Genomic DNA, 21,071 nt, shown 5'->3' on the forward strand with positions numbered 1-21,071 from the left:
TAACCTGCTCTAATTATTATGGTTATTAGCACCTGCATCAGCCCCATAGTAGGTGCAAACGATACCTCAGACAGGCTTCCCTATAGACAGTGCTTAAAGTGGTCTTGGAAAGGTGGTGGAACTCAACCCTTGCCCCCTATTGGTTCTGAAACACACACACATTGGCAACACAAACAAGGGAAGTTCAAGATCAGGGGGTAAAACATATATAACAAGGACAACTACCATATGCAACACTGTTATGTATACAGTACGAAATGTAAAGTGAATGGCCTTGGGGGCTGCTTAGGCCCCCAGAAGCTGTAGAGGCTATAATAGTATGAAATACATTGTAGATGCTTCCCCCACACACATGCTTCCCGCACTTCAGTTTACTTTATTTTATTATTTTGTGTTTGATGTTTGGGACTAAACAGCATTCCTGCTTCGTGGGAGCCAGGGGTAGGGTCACTCACTGGCCCTTCAGGTGCAGGACCACTGTCCTGAGTGGGTGCTTGTCACCACGGGCATTGTGCTGCAGCAAGCACACTCCCAGCATGCCAGACACCCCGGGCATTAGTCCGAAAACATCTGTGGTGAGTGTTACCCAGGTTAATTGTGCGGCAAAATGGCGATGACAGTGTTCCTACACAGGGACTGCGCAGCACCCAGCTCAGACTGTATGTTACTGTACTGTCACTGGGCATGTTACACTGTAAAAACGCAGTTACAGCTAAAAATTCCAGTATAAAGATTAGGTTTGCTCAGAGCAGGACCAGAGCTCCCTTGGTGCATTTTTCCAGTTTCCGTCTTCTCCCTGCATGCTGTAATCGCCATTAATTAGCACAAGGCACTCCTCAATGGTGTGGTTGATGAAGGGAACCCTTTGCAGCAGAGAAAGCAAGTGGAAAGCACTAAGTAATGCTCATTGGGTGTGTTAGCCCTGTTTATACAGACAATTGTATATATATACATACAGATAGTGGTAGATGCTCAAATTAGTTCAGTAAAACTTTTCAGGTGCATGCAAGGGAGGGGTTAATACTAGTAAGTAACAAGACATTGGTTCCCCCGGCACACTGAATAGTTTTAGCAACCAATCTTGAACACTACATGATAATAGAATTCAGAGATATTGGTTACATATACCTGCGCAGGTGTATGATATGCCCCCAAGCCGCGTCAAGGCTTATCTGTATATTGGGGGTCCCTAGCGCTATATCTAGGTGCAGGGTGTGGCACCCCAAAAACTATCATAAGCTAGGAGCCCCAGTGCGGCATATGATATAGCGCTAGGGACCCCCAATATACAGAGAAGCCTTGACGCGGCTTGGGGGGGCATATCATACACCTGCGCAGGTATATGTAACCAATATCTCTGAATTCTATTATCATGTAGTGTTCAAGATTGGTTGCTAAAACTATTCAGTGTGCCGGGGGAACCAATGTCTTGTTACTTAATTGTATATATATTCCTGTCATATAACCAGCTCCTCAATCTGGGGGCTCAGGTTAAGGGTGTACTGGTCCCCCGGTGTCTCTGAGTCCTATCCTCACGTGCTTGTTAAGCATTTCACACACATTTATACAGGTTATAGACAGCTTCACATAGCTATTCTATACACTCTCTGTGTATTTTACTCCTGTTTGTGTGAGTGGGGAGGTTACAGCTCTCTAAAATGGTGAGAAAAATAACCCGCATGATTTGCAGTGCAAAATTCTCCCCTGCACAGGTCACTTGTGAGCAGTGCATGTCACCACAGCTCAGTGGTGTGTCCTCGACCTCCAATGGATTGGGATAGATGATTATTTGTATCCAAGTTGGAAAATATGGTAATGGATCCAGATGGGGATGCCCAGGTCTGCAATCCAGCAATGTCCTCCTTACGTGTTTCACTGGTAGCTTTATCAAAGCTTTAATCCAGGCAGCGCGGTCCGTGCTTGGGAGGCAGCGGGGTCCGTTAGGAGAATGTGAAGTCAGCGGCAGGGTCCCTGCCACGAATGGGAATTAGCTAGTTCCCATCTGCAGCAGGTACTCTGCCGCTGACGTCACATTCTCCTAACGGACCCCTCTGCCTCCCAAGCATGGACCACGATGCCCGGATCCCCAGTGCGGGAACCAGTGCCCAGCTACAAACTGCACAGCCAGCCCGCATACGCTGCAGCCTTCTCCTACCATGCATCAGCCGGGCACATGCTGACTAGAAGCCCCGGCCCTGGCACGCCGGCTGGACTACTATGCTTACCTAGCTCTGTGTCCACACACAGTATTGCAGTGAAGATGAGGACAGCGCGGACCGCTCTGCCCTGATCCACGCACGCTGCCAGGTACCAGGGGAGAAGGGGAGCGCTGGCAAGAGGGACACGGATGTGGGATCCAAAGTATCGGTCAGACCCGTTCACACTGCACAAATAACGAGTCTGAACCGTGTAGGATACTTCTTTTTACCTGTTTTGAATTACTGCTTTTCTTGAACCGGTATTTTAAAACTGGTGCTTTCACACTTCAGCTCTACTCGTTTAAAAAGGCTAAAAAAACGTCAATTTACCGTTTAAGAGCTGCAGTGTGATAGGGGTATAAGTTAACAATATAAATTCCTCATGCATATGAAAGTAGAAAAAGTGGATGTACTTTACTTTCAAAAATAACTGCGCTTTTATAGAATTTGGCTAAAAAGTTATTAAAAAAAACTTCAATAGAGTAAATTGAAATTATAAGAGAACATTTTAATCTCACAGCGATTTATTAACAGTACAAACAATAAAAAATAACCACACTAATAATGCTGCTCTCCAAAGATCTTACAGAAAATAAGTCCCTAAATTTATATACAAATGTAGAACAATGAATAGTTCTTATATGTAAAAAAAAAAAAACCACAACAATATAATAGTGTCATATTGCCAGAAAGATCTCTGAACTCCACATTATTTATTGTTTATTTACAGTTTCTGTTACACTTTACAAATGGGAACCGTTATAAAACAAACTGGGTAGTAACAAACCGACATAGAGGTAGACTTGTGAATGTCTGAAGGAATATGTTGCAAACTGTCCAAGAGGTCAAGATTCCCAGATTCCGTTCTAATAGCACCCAAAGTATGGTGGATGATAAACACTTGGCAAATTCTTACATGTATGCTTATTTGAACAAAGTCGGTGCTAAGCACAGAAAGGTTTATTTATAATTTCACTCAGTGCCCATAGATAGCGGGATTAATAAATATTGTTCTTGTTATGTATAATAAAGATGGTAAAAATAATGCTGTGTACACACGGCACAATCCAGCATGAGATAGTCAAAATCGCAAGCAGATCGTATGCAGATCCCACAGGTTTTTTACCTTGCAATCCCGATGCGCGCTTCCGTGGCAGCACAAATCAAAATCTAGATAGACAGGGCTGCAATGACTATATAGAGCAAATCGAATGTAGATAGCATGTAGATTGCCAATGTGTTGTAGTTGGAACAATAAAGTTGTTTCTCTTGATGCTATTTGATGTAACGAAGTATATATATATATCTATATATATATATATATATATATATCTATATATATATAGATATATATATATATATATATATATATATATATATATCTCTATCTATCCTGAGGTAGAAGTGTCAAACACTATGTATTATGCATTATTGTTGTGTATAGCAATAGAATGGTATATTAAAAACATTTCTCATTGTGCCATTTATATTATCATCCTAATCTAAGAAAGTTCTATGTTCACACAAGGAATTTGATCCTGCTCAAATTGGACTGTAGCGGAAAAAAACTATTTAAAGGTTTCTATATTTGATGCCGTGATGAATATTTTTCTTACACAATTACATTTTAATTCTTTACTTCTATCTAAATTTACATATGAAGAGTGCCCACACAAAGGACTCTTCTTTTCTCTGCATTCTTGCAGGGAAGCCTCCAGGATATTTGGTCCACAATTAGACAACAACTTTAATATGCACTTTAAAGGACAGTTTTATATTTGTGCATCCAGCCCTTTATCTCTGCACTCTTATTAACCGGAATGAATAAGCACAATTCATTGTGTATGTCTGCATAGGTGTGCGCAGCACATTAAATTAGGGGGTGTGCCATCAAAGGGTTGTGCCTAGCACCACCTTTTGGACATGTCTGTCACCGCCCATTGGGTGTATCGTATCTAACACCACCAATTGGGCGTGTCTACAATCATCTATTGGCACTCGCTACAATATATAACGTCTCTCAGCCACACCATAATCTCCTGCCTATTTCAGTTTTAATCTTATAATTACTCTGTGTAACAGTACATGCAAATAAGGTAAAAAAACACGTATGGAGGATGCAGGTATGTAGTGATATGACAATGGTCTAGTACAATTAGCAATGCAAAACACACATGATTGATTTATGGGCACTTCTTTTAATGTTTTACAGTTTTAAAAATCAAAAGTCTTTGGTAAAAGGTATTGCTGGTATTGCTAGCGACAGGGAGGAGTTCATAAGGGTGGTCATAGCATTAAGGGGTGCCTGTGCACCCCTAACACTTAACGTGTACACGCCTATGTATGGCTGACAACTGTTCTGTCTGCTTAGATTGCAGGAACTGTATTTTTGCCAAGTGAATAATCCACATTGTATATTATATATTTTTTATTATATTGTATTAGTTTTGTACACTGTACATGTGGGTCATCACCAATGCCAGGTTAGGCATTAGACACCCTATTAAGTGCACATAACATAGCTGTAATGGAGAACTCATGTAGATGTAATCTTACAATGTTAAACAGGGTTAAACAGCTGCCAGTCTCCTGAGATCAACTTGAAATTTCGAGAAGCCAGGAGCTGTTTTAATTTCTTTTTCTTTTTTCCCTCCTGCTCATCTGTGAATATATTCTCTATCCCCTTCCTATTGATCAGCTTGCTCCCTTCCTCACTGACTGTATGAATGGCCTCGCTCACATCTGTGTTACAGAGCAGAAGCTTGCTAAGTGATTCATTTTCAGCACAATTTCCACGTGTATAAATTTTCTTTGTGTCGCTTACCTGGTCCATTGGCATGAAATTGACAACGTACATACTATTGCATAATACGCAAGGGGGTTTTTCCTTATAAACACGTTTTTTGGTATCAAAATCGTAAGCTTTACAGTGCACATAATCTGGGAATTTAATAGGAGGGTCCTTAGCCTCACAACTCACTGCATATGAAATTGCCTTGTCCCATACAAATAAGACAGATATATCGATCATTATATTCCGTTGTGTTCTTCCACTGCATGACATGGATGCTCCAAAAAATGGTTTTTGTAGAGCTCTTTCATTCTTGAGATCTTTAATGCAGCTATATGCGATCACTGAGGCAGAGAAGGCAAAGCTATTGGCCACAGGTAGGTTTCCTTCTTCATCAGTCATTTTCCACAATGACTGATTTACAACTAATAGTTCTTCCATGAGTACATATGGGTTTTCCACATCCATAGTTTCAGTCAACTGGAGTAGGGAAATAAAGTAGTCAGGCTGAGTAGATAAAGAACACACACACACAAGCAGCCATACACACACATACACACACATGCACATACACAAACACACACAGCCTCATGCAAAGGAAATGTAAAATTTCCCTAAAAAAAAGACTCATTTTGCACAGCTAGCAGAGCTGACCTATAATATTCGGAGGATATGTCCATATCCAGAATAATAATAGCATACTCCCCACCCCCCTCCAACCTTTATTTATGTCTTACAATTATTTCAATATATGTTTTGGACAAATTCTTGCTATATGCTGTATATATTTAAAAAAAATCTCAGAACCTGTTGCACAGTTGATTGCAATGTGGGTGAGTGGAATATTAGATGGACCAAATGACTGTTTTGCTATAAGTGATTCTCCAACCAGGTCCTCATGGAATCCTAGCAATGCATGTGTTCCAGATCATCTAGCTTGTAGCATAATAGCTCTACAGTATTCCTGAATATGCATTGAAAACAAGCAATGGTAGGGTTCAATGAGAAACACCGTATATTCACGAACTTTAAGCTCTGAAGATACTTCATTTTTTAATAACATCAATAATTTGCATTGGATAAAAGAGAATTTATCTGGGTAGAAGGGGGCGGGGTACAGAAAAGAAAAGGGTTAAATATGGTAAAATAGGGTAGGAGGGGGGCAGAACATCAAGATTTCTAAAAAAAGATAAAATTACATATTAAACATACTGAGCACCAAAATAATAATCAACATTACAAGATAACAATGAAAAGAAAGAAGACAGAAATGACATATTCAATTGTAAGGCCCTGAGTTACCTCTGCTAATAAATGAAACATTTAACTTTAAATAGAAAAGTGGTCAATTCGGAGAAGTGGTGTCAGAGGGAGTCTCATTTAAGTTAAATTGAAGGGGGTCACACCGAGATGGTTGGGAGGAAAATTGTGCTCCCTCGCCTCCTGTCATAAATAGGTTCCCGGGATTCCAATTTTTCCATAAGAAAGTGGGAGTTAATTTTCTGGATGGCCTTCAGTAAAGTAGGAATGCTAGAATGTTTCTATAGTTGTGCTAATGTTGAACGAGCTGCAATAAGGATCTGGTTTAGAACTTGTCTTTTGTGTAAGTGGATATTGGGCCAGATGAACTAAGCTTCAAAAGTGATAAAATGGAGAGTGATAAACAGCCAGCCAATCAGCTCCTACCTGCCATGTTACAGACTGTTTTAAAAATGTCAGGTAGGAGCTGATTGGTTGGTTATTTTTCACTCTCCAATTTATCACTTTTGAAGCTTAGTGCATCTGGCCCACTGTCTAGTATAACATATAATAGTGCCAATGTAGGATCTGTAGAGATAGAGATTTGCAATACCTTATTTATCAACTTGAAAATGTATTTTCAATGAGTACGTATTAGTTGGCAAGACCAACAAACATGATAAATGTGTCCTATATTGTCACATTGTCTCCAGCATGCCTGCAGCATGAGGGCCAGAATGAGTACGGTCAGATGTCAAGTATAGTCTAAAAATTAGTTTTATATGCATCTCAGTATGATTGAGACATTTGGACATGGAGTAACATGAAAGGAAAATTTTGCTCCATTGGGTAGAGGAAAAAGTTATATCTAAGTCTGATTCCCATTTCCTTTGAGCGTCGGACTTGGGAACATCTACTAATTCAATTAGAGTCTTATACCAATATGATATATCCCCTTTGGAGTTGAACTGGGATATTTGAGTAAAAAAATTTGGGATATTGTGTCCATGGAGACAATCTGATTGGGGGTGGATTTCCACCATTGTTCAGTTTGAAGATAGTGGAGGAGTGTTCAGACTGCGGTAAAAGGAATTTTTGTTTTAGTAGTGGAAATGGGAAGAGAGAACGTCCTTCTAGTATATCCCCAAAAACCTCCACCCTGCTGATGCCCAGTGTGATACATTTCAGTTGGGAATTCATTTCGTTAGAGTAAGAATTTGTATAGCAGGTATGCTATGATTGGGGGAGGGTATATTAGAAATAAATTTGTCCCACACTTTGAGGGAAGCTTGGGTCTTCGATCGGGATTGTCACGTTAGCAGGTTTTTCAATATCGATCCTGCCAGTCACATAGTTAGTATTCAAATAATACTGTAGTTGAGCAAGCATACATGCTTCATGATATAAAGTTAAATCTGGGAGGTTTACGCCTCCCCCGAACCTACTGTAGGTAAATCATCCTAGAGCAAGTGTCACAAACCTGGATATTCCATCTTACTTGGTTTGTGATATTGTCCTGTTTACTAAACTTAGTTCAGCTTTGCCTTGCTCTGCTCCATGCTGCCAATCAGTCCTGTGTAGCTCTGAGCATTGCTGACTGATGGCAGCGCCTGTGTGAGTTCAGCCTGCAGCAAGCGATCTGCAGTAACCATTTGGTGCTCTGTTCCTGGTTTTCCATCTGGTTAGTTCTGCCAAGTCGCAGCTCAGTTGCCATCTGGACTCGTCATTCATACTCTGCAACTTAGTCTACAAAACCTCCTAGTTTCCTGCTACCTGCCAGTCACAGTGTGCATGTTAAGTACCTGCCAAGTTAGCAGTTATTACTTTTGATTTGTCACCTTGTGTTTACTGCCAAGTTGGCTATGTCCTGAGCTCATTAAAGTAATTTCGGTTGTCCTCGTATTCTGTTCCTTAGTTATTATTTCTATCAGTTATACTCCAGCATCCCTGGATACTGCCCTATTGTTACCTCCGCTATCAGCATATCTCTACAGGACCACTCCCTATTCTCCACTGCTCACCACGGTCATAACTGGGTCCGCAAAACCCTAAGGCGTTACAGCAAGCTTCTGTAACTTAGGGGGCTTGTTGGACCATATATATATTATTAAGACTGGGGTACATGCATCTAACTCTTTTTTTGGGGAAGGAATAAGGGATTGTACGAAAAAGGTACATTCATTTCGGTAGTAATGTCATTTTAATAGAGGCCATAAGTCCCATCCATGAGATATCAAATGCCACCCCCCTTTAGGGGGGGGGTTAAAAAGTGGCTGTAGATTACCTCAAAAACTGTGGAATTTTGCAGTAAAATTTAAACCCAAGTATCGGATCAATATTTGCTGCCAATAATACGGTAGTTAGCTTTAATGTGAGTTACTGAAGTAGGGAAGTTGATAGGGAGAGGGTCTGTTTTCGTAGAGTTTAGTTTATAATAAAAAAACTGCACTATAAGAATCTAAAATGGAGTGAAGGCAGGGGAGTGCATCAAAAGGTTTTGTTATAAAAACTACAAACAAACTAAGTTTGCGGTGGGAGTAGCCTAATTCTAGTCCTGTGAAATTAGGATCATTTTGATTGGTGACCGCAAGAGGTCTGCGAACAAACTAAGTTTGTGGTGGGAGTAGCCTACTTCTAGTCCTGTGAAATTAGGATCATTTTGATTGGTGACTGCAAGAGGTTCTACAGAAAGGACAAATTTTAATGGGGATAGAGGGCATCTTTGTCTTGTGCCATTGGAGATAATGAAAGGGTCAGAGAGAAAACCAGTCCAGGCTGACCAAGCAGAACAGATCAGCCATCAGCGGACACAAAGAGAAGCAGACATAGCTTTCATCGGGCAGAGTGGTACTCAGATTAGATCTGGGAGAATGGGAATAGAGTCATTAGGCATTTCAGTTAATAGTGGTCTAATACTGAAATCCACTCTCCTCAACTAGCTTGTCCTGGGGTCCTCCAGTCTCCGCTAGTCTTTGCTGCCTCCTCTTGCATGCTTTGCTAACAGTCTTCCTTGCTGAATCCTGCTGGCTACAAAGGAAAGGGGACACCATGTTGGAAATGATGGTCAGTTGACCCATTTGCAACGATCATGCAGGAGGCATCAGAGACTTGAGGACCCCAGGACAAGCTGGTTGAGGAGAGTGGATTCAGTATTAGACCACTATTAACTGAAATGCCTAATGACTCTGTTTTCCAATTCTCCCAGATCTAATCTGAGTACCACTCTGCTCGATGAAAGATATGTCTGCTTCTCTTTGTGTCCCCTGATGGCTGATCTGTTCTGCTTGGTCAGCCTAGATAGACTGTGTTAATTACATTTATGTCCAGTTCACTGAGATTCAACCAGTGTGTAATCAGATGCTGAACTGTAAGGGTGCCGGATGACTGCCAGACAATCGGGATCCCGACATTCAGTATATTGACATCCAAATCCAGACAGCCTGACAGGCGGGATCCCGACTGACAGGGGCTATTCTCCCTTGTGGGGGTCCACGAACCCCATAGAGGGAGAATAGGACCTGTGTCGAGCGAAGCGAGCCACCGAGTCGGCAGCGTGGCAAGCGCAGGGAGCCGGCAGCATGGGGAGCGGCTTCTTTGTGCTCGCCCCCCCTGTCGGGACACTAGCAGTCGGGATCCAATGTCGGTATACTGACTGTCGGGACCCCGATTGTTGGAGCAGTCATGCCACACCCGAACTGTAATGGGATGGCAATGCACACTGTGTTGACCCTGCTCTCTAATCATGTGACACCTAGAAGAAAGGGCAATATTCTATAAGAAGTAGAGCACTGTCTGGGGCATCTCCACATTCTGCAGTTTGCCTGCCCAAAATCCCTTGGATGCTCGGGAGCTATGCAGTGGCTTTAATGGCTGTAGTGTACCATTCCGGGCACTGGAAGAAGTGATGGGACTTCCCCAGGGTCCTTTGCTTTATGTGATGGCACTGCTCACATACCCTAGTTATGACCCTAAGCCAGCGATTCAAAAACTTTTTTGAATCACGGCACCTTAAAGCATCAAAATGTTTTTAAGGCACCCCTAGGCCAAATGTTTCTTATTGAGAAATTCAGAGAGAAAACAATGAAATTAAATATATTACAGTTATGTGGTGAGAGACAGTTTGTGCTTCTGTTTGATTGGCAGTCACCAGCACTGGTTTTGCCTGTTACATTGCCCATAAATAATATAAATTGATCCGGGTCCACCAACACAAGGCACCCATGCAAGTGTGAGGCACCCCAGGGTGCCTAGGAACACATTTTGGGAACCACTGCCCTAAGCAGGTGTATGGCAAGCATGTAACTTACATTTTTCCTGTATTGCTATAGGACTCCAGCCTAATGTGTATATATAAACACATACAGGGGCTGGCTGGCAACTTTTAGCCTGGGGGGCGAGTCCAGAGCACTGGCCCATAAGTAACAGCGCATCATTAAAATGGAGGTTTTTCATTAAAAATATATGTATTAATTAAAAAAAGATAATATCGACACCACAGACTGCTGCCCTGTATAATAACAGGACACCACAGACTGCTGCCCTGTATAATAACAGGACACCACATACTGCTCCCCTGTATAATATCAGGACACTGCAGGCTGCTACCCGCACAAGGATCAGGGGAAGCCGGGCACTGGCACACACAAACTCACGGTAGCCGGCGGAGGGCTTTTGCACATACACACACACCCCGCCATGCTTACAGCCGGCTGTGGGTGCTTCCGGACGCTGTTACTGTCATAGCTGGTCAGCTCCGCCTCCTTGAACAGCTGAGTAGCTGAGGGAGGTGGAGCTGCTCACCTATGGCAGTGACAGTGGCCGCAGCTGCCACATGGACAGTCTCCTGCAGCCAGCCTAATATATGATGCAGGGGACTAGTGACACTACCCCCTGGCCTAGCACATTATTGTCATGTGGCTCCAGGTTAACTGAGATTTTGCGCAAGCGCAGAAGTTCCAATTGTGGCAGCCAAGGTTTTGTATGTATCAGCCCGGCTTGGTAGGAGAATGGCCACTGAGAGGGGTGCGGGACACGGCACACTGAAAATTTGCCTGGCTTCCTGGCGTCCCAATCCGCCCCGCCACAGGGCTGCTCACCTGCATAAATAAAGAACAGGACACTACAGGCTGCTCCCTTGCATAAATGAAGAACAGGATACCACATGCTGGTGCCTTGCATAAATAAAATGGACACCACAGGCTGCTCTCCTGCATAAATAAAGAACTCTATACTCGCCACTACATTACTGACCCCTCTATGCCCACCACTACATTACTGACCCCTCCATACCCACCACTACATTACTGACCACTTTATACCCGCCACTAAATCACTGACCCCTCTTTACCCTACACTACTGACTTCTACATACCCTACACTACACTACTGACTTCTCTATACCCGCCACTACACTACTGACCCCTCCATACTCGCCACTACCTTACTGGCCACTACATTATGGACCCCTCTATAATGCCCCTGAAAACATAACTTTAAAGTAACTTGTAATCATTTATTTTCAGAGTACTGAAAAGATATATTTTTATATCATTGGATATATAGTTATTGTGTAAAACAGCAGAAATGAAACACTAGAGGCCAGCTGTCCAAATTTATACTTACGTATTCTAGTAGGATGGAGTACGGGGTGTGGAGTGGTAAATGTGTTTTGTATTCTTGGAAAGGCTTTGGAAACGCTGCCTGGTATCGTTCCAGCTTTGTTTCAGGAATAAATTTGTCTGGTGAGATTGGTGGGTCATTAATATGTCCAAGAAAGAAGATGGAGTGAAGAACCTGGTGAGACATATATGTTAATATATGTAATATGCAGACTTACATTTTGGTTTCCTTTGATGCACCAGATTCTCTACATTACTGCAAGTCTCACTGGGACACTGGGAGTCTCACTTAAAATTTGGCATTTTATGTGTCATTTTAAATCGCATCCGATTATTGCATATAAACTCCCAGAGAGCTGCAGTGCTGATTTGCGGGACAGTCAGCGGCGGAGTCCAGGCGGTGGTGGGGAGCTGGTAGCAGCAGGTGCAGGGCAGGAAGCGGCAGCTAAATTTAAAAATAAGACTAGCAGGCCGGTTGTTGGCTGAGAGAATTCTCAGCCTGGACCCCGCCCCATGGCACCGCTGCTGTCTGCCCCTGCACATAGGTGTGTGCCAGTGGTGCTTCACCGCTGGAACACACCTATGGATTGAGCCCAACACATCGTGGATGCTAAAAAGTGCTGGTAATGGGTCAGATTCTATAGATTGAACCTGACGAAGCTTACTGGCGAAGCGTACGCCGACCGTACACTCCGCAGTGTGCTCCCACTTCCCTCTCCCCCCATGAATGCATTTTGATCTGTTTCTCTCCATTTAGCGGTATCCACAGCGGCGTGCATCCAAGCACTCATACGGCAGGCAGACGCGGTGCGCACCGCAGTTCTGATGCCCAACACACCGGCTGACAGTCCCACAGACTGACTCAGACCCCCACGTGCAGTACAGTGCGAGCCGGCTGTGTCATTCTCAGCCGGAGTGACGAGAGCGGGCACAGCGCTTCTCAATTACACGCTGTGAATCCCGCTGTCCCAGCTCACAGACCGGACTCAGAGCACTGAAATTACCGCTCGCTTAAGCACCATCCTGGTATTGCAGTGGCCACACAGCTTATTGCTGTCTCTGGCACTGATACTTTTTTGAGCATACTACATTTGCATATGTTTTAATTATACCAGCCTGCTGGGTGAGACCATAAATCTTTGGTTACCCTCACACCACAGACAAAATTGGTATACAGGCACTCCTGAACCTAATAGGTGCTTAAAGTGATACCGCTATTTAGTACTTGAAAACTGGGAAAATATATATCAACCAGTTCCTATTCTGGAAACAGTGAATGCACTAAACACATATTAAAGTGTTGACATTTATACGTATAAAAACATTGTGAAGTGGGACCCCACGGAGTCAAGGATATCTTCATCCTTTTTTACTTGTATATGTTTAATGTGTGTATTGTGTCTTTTATATTTTTGCCAAAAGTTTAAAAAAAATTATAAATAAAGGTTACTTATTAAATTTTCTCTCTCTCTGTGCATCACAAAGTGACATCCTTTTCTTTTCTTGCTTTACAAGAATTTGTATTTTGCCTCATTCTGTAGGGTCTGGCCCAATGCGTAAGGGACCACGCATCGGGTTGGAGAGGATGTTAAACACATCCGATTTGGGACAATTGGACCGAGCCTTAAGCTGTTTGCTTTTTACCCTACATCAAAGGTGGTGGTAAACAGATCCCAGCTACAGCTTGCAATGGGACACCTCTTGCCAGGGCCAGATTAACAAAGGGCCTGATGGAGCTACAGCTCCAGGCCCACTCTCCAAATAGGCCCATTTTGTGGATGAGAACTGGGGCTTTCCAACGAGCCCAGCCACGCGTCGCTAGCCCCCGGGAACTGGAGATACCGCCGGGCAAAGCTGGAACGTTTTCTCCATAGGATAACATGGGATCCGCTAATTCCAACCCCCATCCAGTTCCAATGGCTGCCAGTTCTCTCTCCAGCATCACAGAAGCTGGTTCATATGGGTTAATTGGTTCCGGAGGTATTGCGGGTAAACCAATTTATTGTTTCTGAAATATAATTTGATGGCTGTTCATGTTCTTTGAGGGCAGATTTCTTTGGAAACAAATGGCCGAGTTTCATGGGACCAAAATAATTCGAAGACCACTTAAAAGTTCTTCAATGAGACTTCCGGTGGGCGGGGCGCCTAGAGCGGCCGCTTTTTACTGTGGCTCCTTCTAGCTCTCAGAGAATCTGCCTTTATCACCTCCCTAAGGCACTTTCCCAGGCTGTAATATACCCCCTTGCGTGCCTTGCACTGAGGGGATTGCGGTACTACCTTTTTTGAGCCGACAACTTGAAATTCCACCGGAGTCAGGCCTTTAGTGTGGAAGGCCCGCATGACCGCCTGAGTTCAGGCGCGAAACTCGGCGCCGTATTGCAGGCGCTACACGGGACCCAGACTCTTGCCTGAATGTGGCACTTGGACTATTGCTGCCGGGAGGTGCTGTGCTCTCTCTGCCTTGGGTGAGTCCTACAGCCTACAACATTAGCCCGGTGTCCTGGACCCCTGGGTGTCGCCGCACGTGGTGACAGACTGTGTGGATATCCCAGGGCCGCGGTGGTGTCCTCTCTGCTGGCCGGCGACACTCCTTCACACATCCCGTTGGCTCACCTAACCTGGCCTTCTTACCTGCGAGGGGTGTACTATCTGAGCTTTCTCCTTCCTTCCTGACGCTGCTGGACGGTGCGGAGTCTCGGTGACAGCTGGACCTGCCGGGACGGGTCCCCCCTCTGTCTATTATCCACGGCAGTGGAGTCGGGACTAGGCTCGGGTTGTGCCTGCCTGCACCCGGACCGCTTCCCTCTGGAGGGGCAGCGGCACATCTGGAGCGCATCACCTACCTCCTACTTCTGCACGAACCCTTGGATCCCTCCAAGGTTGATGCCTGCGGTGTTGGACCGGCGCTGATTTACCTGCTGTTTGGTGGGACTCCGTCCTGCTCCCCGCCTGCACGCCCGCCCTGACCTCTTCCCCAGATCTGTGGCTCCCCGGCTGGGGATTGCTTCTGCTTTCCGGCGGCTGCTGGTGCTTGGGGTGCGCGGAGGAACGGCCCCCTGTGTCCCTGGGGCCGCGGGTCAGCGTGAGATCTCAGCTTCGGACTCCTGCTGCCTTCTCCCTGGGTTGGGGCTACCTCATAACCTACGTCTGGATCACATGCCCCCTGCAGAGGATGACACTGAGTCCTGGCGGCTACCGGTGACCGCGGAAGACAGACTGGGACATCCCTCTTCTTTCCTGACGCCGCTGGATGGTGCGGAGTCCCGGTGACCCGCTGTGGCACAGGGGAGCTCTCCCGTTGATTATCTTTCAAGGCTGGTGAGTGACTTGAGGAGTTGGAAGAACCCGACCCAGTCCACTCATAGCTCCCCTGCTCATTAGAGGAACAGAGCTGTTAGGAGGGACTGAACCCTCGGGATGAGCTATTAAACCCCACTGACTATACTTAACTAATTGTTGTGAACCACCTCTAATTTTCCTGGAGCATCCTATCCCGCTCAGAACTCCACCTACCCGCCAGATCTGTTATCCCTGCGCGGCTCACACCCCATCAGCCAGGAACAGCTCCACGCACAGGAACAGTTGGGATTGACTTATCTCTGTTTGCTACCTACTGATCCCACTGACTATCCCCCCCTTTGCCCGGGCTGTACTACTTTTCTATTATAGGACACATAATTTGAGGTGGACCACCTCTAATCTCCCTGGCAGTTTTTGGGCCCCATTGGAGGCTCATTTTCCCATACCAAAAATTATTGTAACCTGTAAAATAACCTGTAAATTCAGTGCACCCTCCAATATCGCCCTGGTTGGGGGACGCTGGTAGCCATTGGACTGGACTACTATACATTTACTTGGAGGGCTTTGGTTTATGTCCACATCATACCCTGTTGACTGCAAAATTACTCATTAATAGGGTGTGCATCATTATTGTTGTGCTCTTCTAACGTACAAGCTTTTGCTTAGTTTATTGTTTCCTTAATATATTTTGATAGGGAATATATTGAGGCTACACATTTGTGTGTATCAACAGAAATTTTGATAAGAATCTGTTGGGATGTAAATGTTTTTAGTCTATATTTATACATACCACTACAGTGATACCCATACCTAAGTCAATAATTCATCAGTACAGTGGATCATAGAAATATTATTCTGTATATGTCTGTTTTTCATTAAATTTGCTACCTGTGCGGCAGTAACCTCCCACCTTTCCCCTTTTTCCTTTTTAGAAGTACATACATACCTGTATTTCTCTTGTAACGAGAGCCTATATTCTTATCCTTCAATATATGGGAATGTAAATGCAAGCTATTGCCCCTAATGATGTTTAGTGGTTAACACATATTAGAGGTATTACTGTATTTCTGAAACAAGACTCTCTCTTTGTATAGACACCTAGAGGCACCCTTTATTGTTGGCTTAGTGTACCGATTAGTATTGATACATTTCAACACATCACTGAGACGGATTTAATGATGCTCTCTTTTGATTCTCAGTTTGCTACTGAGCTGGCGAAAGCTATAACTCAGACCCTTTTGCCACACATAGATCGGTGGATAGAAAAGCTAGACGCATCACTCCATGTTGCCGACCATAAAATTGAATCGATATCCACAGGTCTTGGCGAATCAGAGGATTACACCACACCACACCAGCGGCTTAGTATACAGCGGAAGCGGACTGGCTCTCAGCTAGGCCAAAATCCTTTACCCACATCTGCAGAAGATGATATTTACCATAGTCAGGATCTCAAGACTTATTTCAATACTAAGATCTTGGACTCCCTGAGCGAACAACCTGCCCACTGCCCTAAGTCAATCTTAGGGGATACCCTAAATATTGAAAAAGTTTGACTACTCTGTCAACTTGATAGGGGTACTCCATGCTGTCCTAATGTCCCCAATGCTATAGACACCCCGTATCCTTTAGTTATGAAAATATTGAGTACCTGGGCAACTGGCCATACCTCCATGGTTAATAGTGAGAGACCTTTTATTTTTTTGCATTTGAGCAATCCTCGGACTTTGGGATGGCTTCCTGCGCCCCCAGGCCTCCTCTATTATCTATTGCCCTTATTCCAGGGCCTCTTTGGCCCAGTGACTTGAACATTAATGTTATGTTCAACATAGGACTGCTTATTAGGTTACGATCCCTTTCAAATGCAGTAGCACATTTTCTTGGTATACTGTCTAATATATTAAAACACACTTGTAAGCTTCAGCTCTTATTTCAGTGAGCTATTTTATTTCTATATTGCCCATGCTATAGATACCTTGGGACATTGTCATATAACACATTCTTAGATTCGCATTAAGCTGATTTTGTCTTGACTGTTACTTTAGTGATATGCTATCAATGCAATCTTATATGCATCTTGCACAAATATGGCCTTCCCAACCCTACCTGGTATAACATCCTTTAGTTTGTTTAGATTTTTCACTAGAATAAATATAGAACTCAACATGAACCGTAGGAAAAATGGTTCCTGTTCATATATTAAGGTTTGGAAAATTTAGAAAATGTGATGTGGAAGCTATGCATCATTTCATATCCATATGCTGAAACATTGTATCTCTTTATTTTATACTTTGACTCACTAGGAAGGTATCAAACCATTTTTATTGAAAGTAATGCAACAATTGCGACTCTCTATATTTCAGATACTGTCATTGTATGGTTTCAACTCTTAAATTTGTTTATACCTTCTCTATGTATTCATGTTATCTTCACCGAAGTGTATTCTGATGCAAAAGCTTCAATAAAAAGATGTTTAAAAAAAAAAAAAAAAGTTCTTCAATATGGTACTGGTCTCATGTAAATGGTTCTGTTGGTTCCGAAGATATAGCCGGTTAAATGATATAGCCGGTTAAAGGGGGGTGGTGGTTTTCTCTCCCCTTCACACCGGAAAATGCAGGGACTTACTGGCGGTTGTAAAAGGGGTCAGTAAGTCCCTGCATTTTCTGGTGTGAAAGGGTTAATATTTCAAATAGCCGGGGGACCTGCAGTGCTCTGAATACAGCCAGGCAGCCCCCCCCCCCCCCCCGCTCTGTGCCCGGATGTCAATAGCTGTCACTTCTGCCTGGCGGTTGCTGTCACCCATTTACCGCGAGCATGTATTCCCCCTTGGCAATGAGCATGTAATCCCACATGGCAACGAGCATGGAACCCCTGGCAATGAGCATGGATCCATGGCAATGAGCACGTAGGTAAGCAGCACTTAAGTAGCATAATTTTTAATTGGCATTATGGTGTTTGGCATAATACATAATGGAATTGTTTTTGCAATAATGGAAATTATGGTGTGTGATGTATCATGTAATGGGCATTATGGTGTAAATTTTTTTAATAGGCACGCAGTGGCCCTGTTTGAGAAGCATTTTATGAATTTTGGCTTAATCCATTTGGTATAGTGTGTAAAATTGAATTTTGCCTTAATCTGTGTGGCATAATGTGAATTTTTACTCAGGACGGGAGGCAAGTACAATATAAGGGGGTTACTATTGTGTTGCATGATTTGTATAAGGGGTATATGGTGTGGTAAACTGGTCATGCCCCCCACATTGTTAGGTGCTGGCCACAACCCCTATTATTGCGCATAATAGGCCCTTGACCATTTTCAGCTCCAGGCCCATTTAGACCTTAATCTGGCACTGCCTCTTGCCCAGTTCAGCCAGATTTCATCACAGAAACAGATTAACATGCACTCATAAACCAATGTCACTAAAATAATCATAATATACTTTGTACAAATGAATATTACAGTAGGCAATAGTAAACATTTTATTTAACATTTTTTTAACATTTTATTTAACATTTTTATTGATGAAGTTTATTAACCCTTGAGTGCCAACATCTCAGTGAGAGCAGAATATCCGCTAAAAAATGCCAGCGTTGTATATATTCAAATTTTTGTGTAAAAAAAAAAAAGATGATATTTCCTATATATTGAAAACACTACAGGTCATTATGATGAATAAAAATGTTTGTTTACATGGGTCAGAGGTTTTCAAACTCTCTGAGAAGATAATGAGAGCCCCAGTTCCTTTGATCCACTATTCTGGTGGTTTCACCTCTCCCCCGCACCTTTCACGAGATACAAAATAATCTCTGCTATGCCATTTCAATAATGTTGCTAAATCAGTCATTCCAGTGAGATGGCACCCCTCCTCTCCTCCAATGATTAAAGACTGGTTTAAGAAAATTGATTTCTACATATAGATGGAAGATATCCTGTCCTCAGCGCACAATTCAGAGATACATGGTCCAGTTGGACGGACTTTTGGGACTCCGGGAACTATAAAGACATCATGGCGTCCCAACCCTCTTAGGACCTACTATCCTTCTATCCCTCTATATATATATATATATATATATATATATATATATATATATAAATGTGGCCTACATGTATGTGAGATGCTTGCCATCTTCCTACTCAGAGTGATCCGGAATATTACCTCTTCTACCCCCCCCCCCCCCCCCCCCCCCACCCTCTTTATTCTTTCTCCTACTCTCTCTCTCCTCTATACTACTTTTGTCTCATAATTTCTTCTTACTTTATTCTTGTACATTTTGGTATGCAGATATCTCGAGCCACAATACGGAAGGTAATAGTAAAACCAAAGACTGTTTTTGTACTTGTTATATTTAAAACCAATAAACCTAATTTGTAATAAAGATGTTTGCTTGGAAATTTTTACACCTATTTCACTTGACAAGTGACAAATTCACTTGGCACTCAAATAATTGATAAAACACAAATACCATGCAGGATGCTTTCACATACATAGAAACATAGAATTTGATGGCATCTAGTCTGCCCCTTTTTTTGTTACCTCAAACCATATTTGATCCTTATTTCTTTGTAAGGATATCAATAGGCCAATCCCAAGCATGTTTAAATTGTTCTACTGTATTTGCCTCTACCACCTCCGATGGGAGGCTATTCCACTTATCTACTACTCTTTACGTGATGTAATTCTTCCTCAAATTTCCCCTGAATCTCCCTCCCTCTAGTGTCAGTGCATGTCCTCGTGTTCTGTTGCTCCTCTTCCTGTGAATAATGTCTCCCACCTGTACCTTGATAAAACCCTTGATATATTTGAAAGTTTCTATCATGTCCCCCCTTTCCCTTCTCTGCTCTAAAGTATACATATCAAGATCTTTTAGTCTTTCCTGGTACATTTTGTGATGTAGGCCATGCACCATTTTAGTTGCCCTTCTTTGTACAGTCTCTAATGTATTTATATCCTTCTGGAGATATGGCCTCCAGAACTGGACACAGTATTCTAGATGAGGTCATACCAATGACCTATACAGTGGCATTATTACTTCTTTATTTCTACTGCTGATACCTCTCCCTATGCAACCAAGCATATGACTTGCCTTCTTCATTGCTTTGTTACATTGCCTACCCGCCTTTAAGTCCCTTGAAATAGTGACACCTAGATCCCTCTCTTCCTCTGTAGTTTCATATATAGTGCAATTTATACTATATATAGTCTTTGGATTTTTGAGACTCAAGTTCATGATTTTGCATTTTTTTTGGCATTAAACTGTAGTTGGCATGCTCTTGACCATTCCTCTAATCTACCTAGATCATCAATCATTTGTTTCACCCCTCCTGGTGTGTCTACCCTGTTGCATACCTTTGTGTCATCTGCAAAAAGGCACATTTTATCCTCAATTCCATTTGAAATATCACCAATAAAGATTTTAAAAAGCACTGGTCCAAGTACAGATCCCTGGAGTACTCCACTTGTAACCTTTCCCTCCTTTGACTGTACTCCATTTACTACAACTCTCTGTTTACTGTCCTGCTACCAAGATCGTATCCATTCAACTATCTTAGAATCCAATCCTAAGATTTCAAGATTATTTAACAGTCTGCAATGTGGGACAGTGTCAAAAGTCTTACTAAAGTCTAGATAAGCTACATCTACAGCCCCACCTTGTTCTATTACTATAGTCACCCAGTCAAAAAAAATCATAAAAGATTTGTTTGATATGATCTTCCCCCAGTAAACCCATGTTGTTTCAGATTCTGTAAATTGCTGGTTTTGAGATATTCTACAACTCTTTGCCCTGAGGAAGATGTGCGAAGCGTACGCCGGCCAACACAGCCGTGCGGTCGCCTTGCATGCATACCTCCCTCTGTGTCCAGATATAGTCCTTTTTAGGACTCCTAATACTACTATTGTTGTGTCTGAATTACTAGTCCTT

At 43.0% G+C, this 21,071-nt stretch overlaps 1 protein-coding gene across 3 annotated transcripts in view; it reads right to left on the reverse strand.

Annotated features, from left to right (window-relative positions):
• Positions 1-3,566: 3,566 nt before the first annotated feature.
• Positions 3,567-21,071, reverse strand: part of LOC146008911 (uncharacterized) — a 34,695-nt gene continuing 17,190 nt past the window's right edge. For 2 of the 3 annotated variants that reach the window (XM_083148730.1, XM_083148729.1), the window contains 2 exons: positions 11,851-12,021; positions 3,568-5,469 (listed from right to left, as the gene is read on the reverse strand). In XM_083148730.1, coding sequence (XP_083004856.1) covers positions 4,759-5,469; positions 11,851-12,021 — 882 coding nt within the window. In that variant the 3' untranslated portion in view covers positions 3,568-4,758. Of the gene's footprint in view, positions 5,470-11,850; positions 12,022-21,071 lie in introns of all 3 variants that reach the window. The other variant, XM_083148731.1, reaches the window with a different exon arrangement.

Source organism: Crinia signifera, chromosome 6 (assembly GCF_055691185.1).
Source record: "Crinia signifera chromosome 6, ASM5569118v1, whole genome shotgun sequence".
NCBI lineage: Eukaryota > Metazoa > Chordata > Amphibia > Anura > Myobatrachidae > Crinia > Crinia signifera.